Source organism: Arachis duranensis, chromosome 7, assembly GCF_000817695.3.
Source record: "Arachis duranensis cultivar V14167 chromosome 7, aradu.V14167.gnm2.J7QH, whole genome shotgun sequence".
Lineage (NCBI taxonomy): Eukaryota > Viridiplantae > Streptophyta > Magnoliopsida > Fabales > Fabaceae > Arachis > Arachis duranensis.
The window spans coordinates 14,867,260-14,880,608 of NC_029778.3; the positions used below are offsets into that span (position 1 = coordinate 14,867,260).

Sequence of the window (13,349 nt, forward strand, 5' to 3'; positions counted from 1 at the left end):
ATTTTTTTAACAAAAATAAACTTTTTAAAATATTTTATGTTTTGCGAATATATTTAATATCATATCCAATCCGATCGGATCCAAATTTAAAAACAGCAAATATTGAATTCGATCTGATAATTTTAGTGCGGATCAGATCAAAATTTTAGTAAAACTCAATTCACGTTTATTCCTACTCGATTTAACTTTTAAATTTTTTTAATATTATAATTTTAAATGAATCAATAGATTTTATAAAATTTATATAATTTTACAATTTAAATTTTATTATAATTTTACATTTTACGTATTTTATTTATTTATTTATTTATTTTGTAAGATCTCGATTTTTTTCTGCTTTATCTATAACTTCAATACGTATAAATACACACTAATTACAAGTAAGATAGGTCATGTCAATAAAATCATTAATAAATTAAATTAAATAAAATCAAGGTTTTTTTAGAATATTTAAAAAATATATAAATAATATAAACACCCTCTAATTGTCCATTTGAATAATGACAACTATTTGGCACTAGAAGAGTATACAACTACATACTCAAGTAATTTTGGATTACTTATAATGATAATAATTAAAAATTCCGAAAACATGAAGATTTCATAGCTTTAAACTTTTAATCATGAATACAAGTACACTTAAATAAAGATATTTAAATAAAGACATTTAAAATATTTTTTTAAAAATATTTTTTAATAATTAAAATATAATATATGTGATTAATTAAATTATATTATTTTTATCATAATTAAATAAAAAAATTAATTTAGTCAAAAAATTAATAAATTAAATTTTAAACTAATTTAAATTAATATTTTTTTAATAAAAAATTGACAGTTGTTGCTCTTCATCTTAGCTTAGCTTGTTGTCGATACGAATGAATAACAAACACAAGGTGGCGATTTTTAATTTGCCAATGTATTAAATTAAAGTACACACAAGAAAGATCGCGGAGTCCTCCCAAGTGAACTTGCAAGTCTTGGTCTTCCAATATCATATCCGCTCTCTGCACTCTCTTTCCATTCCCATGCACAAAAGTTTCAACAATTGTTTTTATATTATATAAGTATTATTGTAGTGTTGTACAGTAAATATTTTTAGATTGATTTTTATTAATCCTACAATGAAGCAAATTAGAAATCTATATAACAGAGAGTATTATTCAAGCAACTATTATAGCTTTTCTTCACCATCGTCCTCTTCCATATAACACAATGCTCACATTGTCACCGTCACACTACAACAAAATAATTATTACTAGCCTGCTACTAGTATAGAGTGATAACACAAAAAACAATTGTTGTGATGTTTGAAACTCCAAATTAAAATCCACGCATGCATGCAAAGTACACCGACCAGTTGACTGAGTCCTAGTCAGCTACATACCCACACGCCGTTCAAACCTTCGACCGTCGTCGTCTTATTAGTACAACTCCATCACCGTAACATCCATCTCATCAACTACCACTTCTACCTTTTCTCATCAAATTAATAAATTCATAAATCACACGCATCCTTTCAAACATTCAACGTTCAACGTTCAAACAATGCCCATATTACACCGCACATAAAAATACAACCAAACATTATATTATATTAAACCCCTTTTATTATTATTTATCTCGTTCTTTGCATTTATTTTGACATATTCCACTCACCTTGCTTTGACCCGCGTTCAAGATAAACCACCTCTCTCCATTCTCCATATATATAAGCTTCCCTCACAATTATTTCATCTAACACAAAAAAACACACACTGCAAACATAGAAAAACAACAATCACCAACAAAAATATTAGAGTTTAATTTGTTGTAACAACAAAAAAAATTATGGTTTTGTCTTGGACAAGAGGGAGGGTGTTCCGGCGCGCTCGGAAGGGGAAGGATCTCCAAGTCAACGATTTAGATGTCGAGATTTCAGTCCCTTCCCACTTCCGGTGTCCGGTCACCCTCGACCTAATGAAGGATCCAGTAACAGTATCCACGGGGATTACCTACGACAGGGACAGTATAGAGAAATGGATCGAGGAAGGGAACAACACGTGCCCGGTAACAAAAAGGGTCTTGACAACCTTTGACATGATCCCCAACCATGCCCTTCGGAGGATGATCCAAGATTGGTGCGTGGAGCACCGTTCTTTTGGAATCGAGAGGATCCCTACTCCGAGGATCCCCGTTACACCGTACGAGGTTTCGGACACGTGTACGAAGATCGTGAATGCCGCGAAACAAGGCGATGAAAACAAGTGCAGGGAGTTGGTGAGGAAGATCAAGGGTTGGGAGAAGGAGAGTGATAGGAACAAGAGGTGCATAGTTGCAAATGGTGCTCCTCTTGCTCTGGTCAACGCCTTTGACTTTTTCTCATCATGGGGTTTTGAGGAGAATAATAATGTTAGTAGTTTGTTAGAGGAGATCTTGGGTGTGTTGGCATGGATGAGGCCTATTGGTGAGGAGGGTAAGTCCATGTTGGGTTCAAAGAATTCAATGAGTTGCATGGTTTGGTTCTTGTTGAAGGGTAATATAGACCTTTCCATAAAGCAAAGTGTTGCCATGTTGCTCAAGGAAGTTCCAATTGAAGTGTTGGCAAATACCCAAGGTGTTGTTGAAGGCTTGGTTAAGATGATTAAGGAGCCTATTGGGAGTGCCTCAATTACAAAGGCATGTTTATCAATGATTTTTAAATTGGTAACATATTCCAAGGGTAAAGATGTAATTTCACAAAGATTTGTGGAATTGGGTTTGGTTGAAGTTTTATTGGAGACAATTGTTGATTGTGATAAAGGGGTGTGTGAGAAGGCCTTAGGAGTATTGGATTCAATTTGTGGGACAAAAGAAGGGAAGGAAATTGCCAAGGCTAATGCTCTTACAATTCCACTTGTGGTTAAGAAACTTCTGAGGGTTTCTGAATTGAGTTCTAGCTTTGCGGTTTCAATTGTTTGGAAGATTTGTGATAAGGCCCAAGAAGAAGAAGGGGTTTTTGTTGAGGCACTTCAAGTTGGGGTGTTCCAGAAGCTTCTTGTTTTGTTGCAAGTTGGGTGTGGTGAGAGCACAAAGGAGAAGGCCACTGAGTTGTTGAAGTTGTTGAATGGTTATAGAAGCAAGGTAGATTGTGTTGATACATCTTTGGAATTTCAGCACCTTAAGAAGCCATTCTAATTAATTTTATTGATCAACAAAAGATGAAAGATTTGATTTCCTTTTTTTTCTCTGTATAGAAATAGGAATCACATACTTTTGTACAAAAACATATAGTTACACATACAAAAGATACAAATTGTATCCCCTAACATTCAAAAGGAAATTTTGAAATTCTTTATTGACAATTTCGGATTTGATGTATTCTTTCTTTTAATTTCTAAGAAGTTTGTAACTTATTGAACACTTACATGAGCTGACAGTTCATCTGACAAACAATTATATAAAGACAATATCAGATTGGATATGGAATGAAACAAGTCTTGAGTGTTTGGTTATTTCCAACAATTCATTGATAGGAGAAATATTTCCCTTGATATGTAACCTGCAATCCTTTGTGTATCTTGATTTATCTTTCAACAATTTAGTTGGCATCATCCAATTATGTTTGGGAAGCTTTAGCCAATTTCTTCAATTTTTGAGTCTTGCAAGAAAAAATCTTAAATTTTTGTTTGATTAATTATCTAAATTAGTTTCTAATATTTTTAAAATTAGACATTTTGGTCTTCCAACTTTTGAAATACATAAAAAAACTCTCCAAACTTTAACTTCGACAAATAAATTAATCTCTGGCCTTGTTTCTCCCTCAATAACAAACTAAAAATACTGATATAAAAGTCTAAACTAGCTGGAGTGACAGATTATCCACATGTGCAAACAAGACAAATTAGTCTCTGGACTTAAACAGCGTCTTTTGAAAAATGCTCCATGTATATCCCCCAAAACAAAAAGACTCCAAACCCAACCATGTGTTCTTCAATTTATAGAGAGAACAATAACCTTTCTTCAACGTTAAACTCTCACATCATCACCGTCACCCACTTTCATCCATGTCACCTTCACTTCTCATTCCCTACATTCAAATATGTCACCTCCGACGTTACTATTCCATTCGTTGCGGTTACCATTAGCACTAACTCAAACACAGCGAATAAGTGCATGTGACAATTAAAGACTCGCATTAAAGAAGGTTAGAAACTCATGGTTTATTTTTAATTACCATTATAGTAACAGTGATGAGCAGTTTATTATTTGGCCTAGGATTTAGAAATTTGTGATAGAATGTTATAATATTTTATTAGTTGACTCTGTTCTAGTGATTATTATAACATAAAATATAAAAAATGAACCAAGAAGTAGGAATTTTTATTAAATTCTGTTGTGGTGCTTATTTTTAATGAATTGTTCTTGATGGAGAATTTCGTGACCCTTGTGTTTTACCATGGTGATCATTTTTTGAGAGATAACAATGGAGTATTACTGTATATTGATAGTAAAGTGGAGAGACTTTTAAGGACGAACTTTGATCTCATGTGTTCCTTTGATCTGTTGACTCTATTTAAAAGTTTAGGATATCTAAATTACGAGATGTATTGATATAATCCTACTACTGGTAATATAGAGTTTGGATTGCATCCTATTAAAAGAGACACGGAAATTACTCAGATGCATGAAGGTAATATGTGGCTTCTGTGCATTCAAACAAAAAAAAAAAAACAGATGATATCATTAAGGTGGAAATTCAGGTACAGTTGACTTCACGTGAAGTTGATATTTGAGAGCCGTTAGATGATTTGACTGATTTGACTAAATTTTCATCTAACGGTTTTTAAATATCAACTTCACATGAAGTCGACTTCACCTGAATTTTCACCTATAGATAAGGGGTGAAGTATTAGCACCCAATATATATTCATGTATCTCCTCAATTATTGGGCCACAGCACCCTCTATCAGTCCAATCTAGCACTCCACCTCTTATTCTACTTCCTCGTGCCAATGAAAGGATCTCAACAAAAATACTGGTAGCTTAAGCAAAGGCACTTCTTTAAGGATGTTTCAATTCATGCCAAATTCAAACTTCAAAGCTCCAAGAAATAAGTGATGACATGAACTGTTTTATTTTTCTTGGGTTAAAATTTCATAGTAAAAGATGTAATTTAATAATAATTTAGTTTCTCATTTTGATCATCCAAAAATATTATAAAACTCTCTATTTTGGCATGTTCATATTCATGCTACTGCATGTAATGATCTATGATTATTAGACACTATTAATTTATATAGTTATCCAATACTAGCTAGAAATACTAAAAATATATGACATTACTATTTACTTTTAATGTGGTGCTTGGACCACTAAATATATGGTATCAACTATTATATATGTTTCTGGAATTATTTATTTTAGTTTCAATAGTTTGGGTTCTATATCATTCAATTAACAGCTGATCACATATGCTTATAAATAGGAATATATTGAGTCAAACTGATAAGGACTCATATGCTCATAAAGAGGAATATATTGAGTCAAATTGATAAGGACTTCATTCGTTCATAGGTTTTAAATTACAATAACTAACATTTTGAAAAAACTAAAATCTAACAATCCACTTAAACACAACAACACAACCTGCAGCACAAAATACAACCATAAAGTAAATTGCCTTAAACCAACTCTTCTTGCATTTTTTATTTGACTTTGTATTTTGACACCTTTTTAGTGCATACACTCTATTTTGCAGGTCCATCAATCTATCTTAGAATCCACCAACTATACCCACTAATTCCTGCAATTCACTAGCGTCTTCCATAGCGGCCTTTTTGTAGCTGAGACATATAAAAAATAGTATCAACCCAAGCGAAAAACTTGAAATATAGTTAATTTTCCTGCAATGAACCCAATGCTCAGAACCATTCTACAAATCCAAAAAACTTTTTATGCAATGATTCCATTTTTTACTTTATGCATAGGATACCCAAAAACAATCTTCCAGAATTTTCCGCAACAGTCGACTTGCATATTCTTGCGTGATACCCACAGAAGCAATTTGTATATTTTTCCCCTGCAATGTCGATTTTGTTTAACCTTATCTCGCCAATGATGTCGTGGCTTATTCTCCACTACAAGAAAAATGATGAATATTTGCCGATTTAGCGTCCCACATTACTGGCAAATTTATTAACAGTTTTAGTGTGAAATTCGTCGGATCAAGTAATTACCGGTGGATTTATGCTTCTGACAGTAAATATGTTGGTAATAATGAGAAAAAATGGAAAAAATAGGTAAGTTCTAATATTCTATTATTTGTTTTATCTACTTAATATACTAAAACTTGATCTTTTTCCAACTACTAAAGGTGACGTGTCGATCTCTCGTGCCTCCGTTTTCCCTCCAAAACGAATAAATTTTTTTTTCTGTTCTGAATTATTTTATTGTAATTATATTATAATTAATACTAAATGAATAATATATAATTATACTAATTTAGCAACATATCTTCATTATAATTATATCAAATCAATATTTAATGCACTATTAATTACTTATCAATTATCAATTAAAAATACTTTTAATAATTTTAATGATAATAATAATATCAATAATAGTAATAATAATAATAAAAAATCTTTGTTACCCGATTCACGTATGTCAAATAATTTTTCTAAATTATTTTATAAAAAATATCTTTAATATAATTATATTGTAATTAATATTTAATGAATAATATATAATTATACTAATTTAGAAACATATCTTCATTATAATTGTATCAAATCAAAATTTAATGCATTATTAAAAAATTACCTTAATAATAGATAATTTACATATTTATTTTTGTTTTACTAAAGTCTATATATAGTGTTTTCCTGTGGTACATGAATCTAAATTTGTGAGTCAATTCATAATTTTAGTTCGATTGTCTTTTGCCACAATCGTTTACAATGCATCACATCCATGAAATACCTCATCGAGTTGTCTTCACTGATTCGGGTTCCAACTACATGGATGTAAGCGTTCAAAGAAGAGGCAATAGTCTCTACTTTACCGAAAGATGGTTGGATCTACTCACCTATTATGACCAACCTAATGGAATGTGGTTAAAGTTAGATTTCTTAGGATGAGCTCGATTTTTGATTGAGGAATTGCATCCACGGAACTTTATAGGGCAAATTCAAGTTACATCCCCTCCATACTTTTTACGTTTGTCCGAAAATCTTCGAAGTGGAGCACATAATGAAATTGAATTCCCTCAGTTTCAGTTCAGTTTTGCTAAATTCGTGACAAATTCAGATATGCAATTTCAACGATTGGTAATATATTTAAATTTTTTTAGTTTAAGTTGTTCATTATTAGAATAATTTTTTTAACATATTTTGATTTTTTTTTAGAAATTACCAGCTTTCTTTTGCATGCATGCAATGCCATTGAGGGGAATAAGAGTTAGTTTGGTTTCTCGGTGTGACAATTCTATATCTTGCCGCATTGCATAGATAGCGGATGATGAAGCTTATCTAACAAGAGGATGGTCTGATTTTGCACGAATTCTAAATATTAAAACTTACGATGTTATTTCAGTTGGTTGTCTTGTCGTTACAAGAATGATTCTATACTATATAATCATTTATGTACGTAAATAAAATAGAAATCAATCAAATCAAATTATCACGGTAAATAATATATTGTATATTATTACAAAAATAATCCGTGAACAAATTTGAAATTACATCCGTGTCATATAATGATAATTGATTAATTGGTATAAAATAAAATTATACCCGTGCCATGAGTAATAATCTAAATAATTATATCTTAACAAAATATAATTTGAAATAATTTATAAACAATTATCTTAACAAAAATAATTATTTAATAATTAATTTAAGGGTAAAGTATACTTTTTGTCCTTAAAGTTTGCTAAAAGTTTTAAAAATATCCCTAAGTTTTGATTTGTTTCAATTTTGTCCATCAAGTTTTCGATTTGCATCAATTTTACCCTAATTACTAATTTTCTGATAATTAATATTTTTCTTTCCAAATATACCCCCTTCCTTATACTATCATCATCATCATCATTACCATCACAATTCTCTGTCTCTCCTTCTTTCTCTCTTTTCATCTCACCATCATCTCCACCGCCATTATCATTATTGAGCAACACTGTCAACCTCCTCCTTCATCGTCGCCGGCCAAACCTCTCATTCTCCTTCTTTCTCCTTTCTTTTCCGACCCTCCATCTCCATCACCACCATCTCTATTAAGCTCCATTTTCGATGACCACCACCATTTTTCTTCTTCATCGCGGAAATCCAGCATCGTCGAAGCCATCTCTCTTCCTCCTTCCCTATTAGCAAACCCAGCTTCCTATCTTTTCATTGCATGTATATATCCTGTATACCCTAATCAATAATAATACTAATAAATTAGGCCCCTCTTGTATTTGACTGTAAATTGAAGCCTAATTGAAGATCCAAAGCTTTGTTATTACTACCATGGCTTTGTATTTGATGATTTGAAGAATCAAGAAAGTTGCAAGGCTTGAAGATGTTGTAAGCCCTATTATTATTATTATTATCTATACTAGTATTAGAGAAATTGAATATGCAAGAATCTTGATGTGAAGAAGCAGCAGCTTGATATGATGATGGTAGAGATGAATACCAATTACTATTTGATACTTTCTCGACCAAAAAGTTTGAATCTTGATTATTGGGGTTGAAGCTAATTTGGGATTTTTCACAAACTATGAAGTTAGAATAATAGTTGCAAGAAGAAGGGTCATAGAACCAAGGTGTGTTCCTGTTATTATGATTATGATTATGGTAAGAAAAATTATGATGATTGTTGTTTGGGAAATTGGGCTGTTGAAGATAGTAGTTTATGGTGGCTTTCCTTGCTTGAAGCTGCAACCTTTTCTTCTTCATCCTCTTTTTTGTTGTTAGCATTTTGGTGCCCACCAAGTGCTTGTAAATTTGCAAATTCAGTATTGGCACTCAAACTTTTTCTCATTATTATTAGTGGTTGTGGTTCTTTGATCTTGTGCTGTGGTTTTTTTCCTAAGCTGGGTTTGCTAACAGAGAAGGAGGAAGAGTGATGGTTTCGATGGTGCTGGTTTTTGCGAAAAAGAAGAAAAAGGGTGGTGGTCATTGAGAATGGGGCTCAACGGAGATGGTGGTGATGGAGATGGAGAGTCGGAAAAGAAAAGAGAAAAAAGGAGAATGAGGAATTTGGCCGGCGACAATAAAGGAAGAGGTTGACGGTGGTTGCTCAATAATGATGATGGTGGTGGAGTTGACGGTGAGGATGAAAAGAGAAACAGAGAATTGTGATGATGATAGGTATAAGGGAAGGGTATATTTGGAAAGAAAAATATTAATTATCAGAAAATTAGTAATTAGGATAAAATTGATGCAAATCGAAAACTTGATGAACAAAATTGAAACAAATCAAAACTTAGGGATATTTTTAAAACTTTTAACAAACTTCAGGGACAAAAAATATACTTTACCCTTAATTTAAAAATCAATGCAAAAAAATAATTATTAATAATAGTATTATTAATTGGGTAAATAATATAATTTCAAATTATTACTTGAAATATAAATAATCTATAAAAATCTATTGAGTAAATCAATGATTTTGCACCTTAATAATTTGACAATTATTACTCAATTAACCAGTTAATTGAATTAGTAATAACAATTGCCAATTTCAAATTTTGTATATTAAGTAGTTATTAAAAAATGGGTAATAACGATTTACACGGGAAAATCATTGATAAATTCAATTAACCATATAGAAGATAATATACTAACAGTTTTAGTATATTATTTATGGCAAACAAAATTATTTTCTCAGATTTTCTATTAAAATTGAAATTAGTAATAGTTTAAAAAAAGGTTTATTAATAAAATTACTAATAGTCACAACACAGAATATATATTTTCTATATATTATTTAAAAAATATAATGAAACATGAATAATGAACGAGTATATTATTTCTTCGACTAGATAATTAATGCAAAATTGAGTACCCTTTTTTATTCGATTGAGGTCATATTCTGTTTGGTGAAAGTTTCAATCACCTTAATTAAATTCTGTATTTGTACCTTAACTTATAGAGGTAGTAATATGTTACATATTATTTGGTATATCTAAGTAGTTATTTTTCATAGCGGAGATGTAAAAAATCATATTAAAGTTTATTGCCAAATAATTAGTGGATGAATAATAGTAGATTATATTATTTTGAAAAAGTATTTTCATTATAATTATATCAAATCAATATTTAATTATGATAAAATATATTAATTATAATTATATCATAGAATTATAATAATTCGATATTTATGTTATATATTTTAATCATTTATGTACGTAAATAATTAGAAATCAAAATATAACTTATAATTACTCGTGCCATGCAAGATTAAATAAGATATATAATAACATAGATGATTTGTTACTTATACTGATTAAATACAATAAATACATATTAATTTAGTTAAAAAAATCACTGTCTCCTATGTTTTTCTATTTTTTTAATTCATTAAATCCAATCAATTATAATAAATTAATTATATCAACTAATTAATTCAATCAAATTTTTTCTAATTTAAATTCTATTTCTAATATAAAAATACAAAATTTTATTCATTCTATTTTTCTTTTATCACTATAAAAGACCATATATGTTAGAAGAAAATATCATTCATTTACCAATTATTCTTTCATTGGGTAGCTTTTACAACAATTCTTTTTCTTCCTATGAGGCGCCGTCATAAGAAGGCAACTATCATGAACACAAATAAGCACACACTCTTCAACTCCCGTGCTCATCATTTAGAGCAATATATGATATGTTATCCATTAAGTATTTATAGACCACGGTGTTATCATATTTGCATAAATAAATAAAAAATCCATAATTAAGCTTAAGTCATTTATCTATTTGTGTGGTATATTGTAGTGTGAAATTACTTTTAATTTGTGTTGTGCAATGATATTATGGTTGAATTTAAGCTTTTATTTTAGAATTGTGTTATGATTTTATCTCATCCTTTTTTATTAGATATTAAGTTGATGTATTTTTATTTATTATTATTGAAGCAGATGTGATATAAAATTTGTAAAAAGAAAAAAAACTTACATTCAATTTATTTTATTGTAGTCTTCTATTGTTCTATTTTTTTATTCTTTTATTCATTTTATTTTCTTTTTAAATATCATATAATTTATTATAATTTATACCAATTAATTAATTATAATACATTATATTAGTTAGTTTAATTCATTCATTTATAATATACATAATAAAATAGATCATTTGTTACTTATATGTTTATTTTTCTAAAATCTAAATCTGAATAATTATATTTTTAATTTTTTTATGAAAAAATATTATTAATAATGAATAATAATTAACCATTCATACTTTTAATTAAAGTGTTTGGATGATTTTTATATTTATTAATATTAATTATTGATTATTTTTTCATAAATAAATTATATTATAATTTTATGTTAGTTCATAATTGATTAATGATTAATATTCATGAAGGTATGTTATTCTAAATTTTATATTTTACAAATATTTTATTTAAATGTATTTTAAACATAAAAATGTATTATTTTTAATAACATCATACTTTTACTTTTTTTAATTATTCTAAATGAATATTTTATCAAATATTAATTAAAGCCATCCTTCCATTCCATAATTTTATCTTTTTTAATTATTCTAAATGAATATTTTATCAAATACCAATTAAAGCTATTCTTCCATTTGCTTTTACTAATATATTTTCTAACAATTATATAAAATTAAAATCGTATTAATGAATTTAATATTAAAGTTAATTTGGCTTTTTATTATTTAGAGTGTTTTTCAATTAATAATTTTATACTCTTTACTTTTTTTTAGCTTCATTTTGAATTTTAATTTAGTACTCAAAGGTTGTAAAATTCTATTGATACTGAAATAAAGTTACAAAAGAGTCCATAGGGTAGAATAAGTAAAATAATATGATACCACATTGCAACATTCAAATGAAACAACTTAGGATCTAAAATGTTTATCTTTTTCTTTTTTGCTGTCTATTATATTTTCTATCCTATCATCATATAAAAATCGAATTTTTACCTTTAATGATAGAATCAACGTAGCATGCTTCTGTATTATTTTGTTTTTTTTATTATAATTATATTACAATTATATTATAATTAGCATTTAATGAATAATGCATGATTATACTAATTTAGAAAAATATTTTTATTATAATTATATAAATTCAATCTACTTAATATACTAAAAATTGATTTTTTCCTAACTAATGAAAGTGAGGTGTCAATTCTTCATAAATTTATTTTTTCTTCAAAATAAAAGCATTATTCTCTCTTCTAAATTTATTTTAAAAAATATCTTTATTATAATTATATTACAATTAGTATTTAATGAATAATGCATGATTATACTAATTTAGAAAAATATATGTATTATAATTATATAAAATCAATATTTAATATATTATCAACTAATGAAAGTGAAGTATCAATTTTTCATAGATTCATTTTTTCTCCAAAATAAAAGCAGTATTCTTTCTTCTAATTTACTTTGAAAAAATATATTTATTATAATTATATTACAAGAGGAGCACTAGGGAGCAGTAAGTTTTGTGATTTATAGCCATCAATGAGTCATTATTGGTGTTTTTAATGGTGTGAGATTTCATCAAATGGTGTGGGATTACTTTTTTTTTTGCTGGTTAAATACTGACGAAATTTCAACAAAAGTGCTTGTCCTGATTATATTACAATATTACAATTAGCATTTAATGAATAATGCATAATTATAATAATTTAGAAAAATAAAATAAAGTCCAGTAATTTATCTTCCGACTGTACACGTGTATAGAATAACTTTTAAGAAGGATTCATGTATAGTAAATACGGTCGATGATTGTAAAACTATATACTAACATTGATATAATATTATTTTAGGTATATGTTTTGCAGGCATCAAAGAAAAGTGTTGAGTTATTTTTTAAGTAGATTTAAATTATTCATTGTTTATTAGAAAATTTTGTGTATTAGAATTCTCTAATAGTTTATTATTTATTTTGAGCTAATTTTGATATGTTCTTATTTGACAGTAAAATAACATATAAAAATTTGTTGGTGGGTCTAAGTATTATTAAGTTATTTATGGTCACATTGAGTATATATGTTTGATTTATTGAAGAAAGTAGATTACTAAAACCAATTAATAACTATTTAGAGTTAATATATTTAACACTAGCTTAAGAAAAAATAAATAATACATAACATGTTATATTTTTATTAATCAAATTATTATAATCTAAATTAATCTTAA

At 28.2% G+C, this 13,349-nt stretch overlaps 1 protein-coding gene and 1 pseudogene across 1 annotated transcript; one reads left to right on the forward strand and one right to left on the reverse strand.

Moving 5' to 3' along the window:
- The first annotated feature begins 1,729 nt into the window (after positions 1-1,729).
- Positions 1,730-3,323, forward strand: LOC107457971 (U-box domain-containing protein 21). Its single transcript, XM_016076173.3, has one exon. It carries the CDS (start codon positions 1,831-1,833, stop codon positions 3,154-3,156), a length of 1,326 nt encoding a protein of 441 aa, XP_015931659.1. The 5' UTR covers positions 1,730-1,830; the 3' UTR covers positions 3,157-3,323.
- A 5,064-nt stretch (positions 3,324-8,387) lies between these two features.
- Positions 8,388-10,400, reverse strand: LOC107457956 (zinc finger protein 5-like; annotated as a pseudogene).
- Between the last annotated feature and the right edge of the window lie 2,949 nt (positions 10,401-13,349).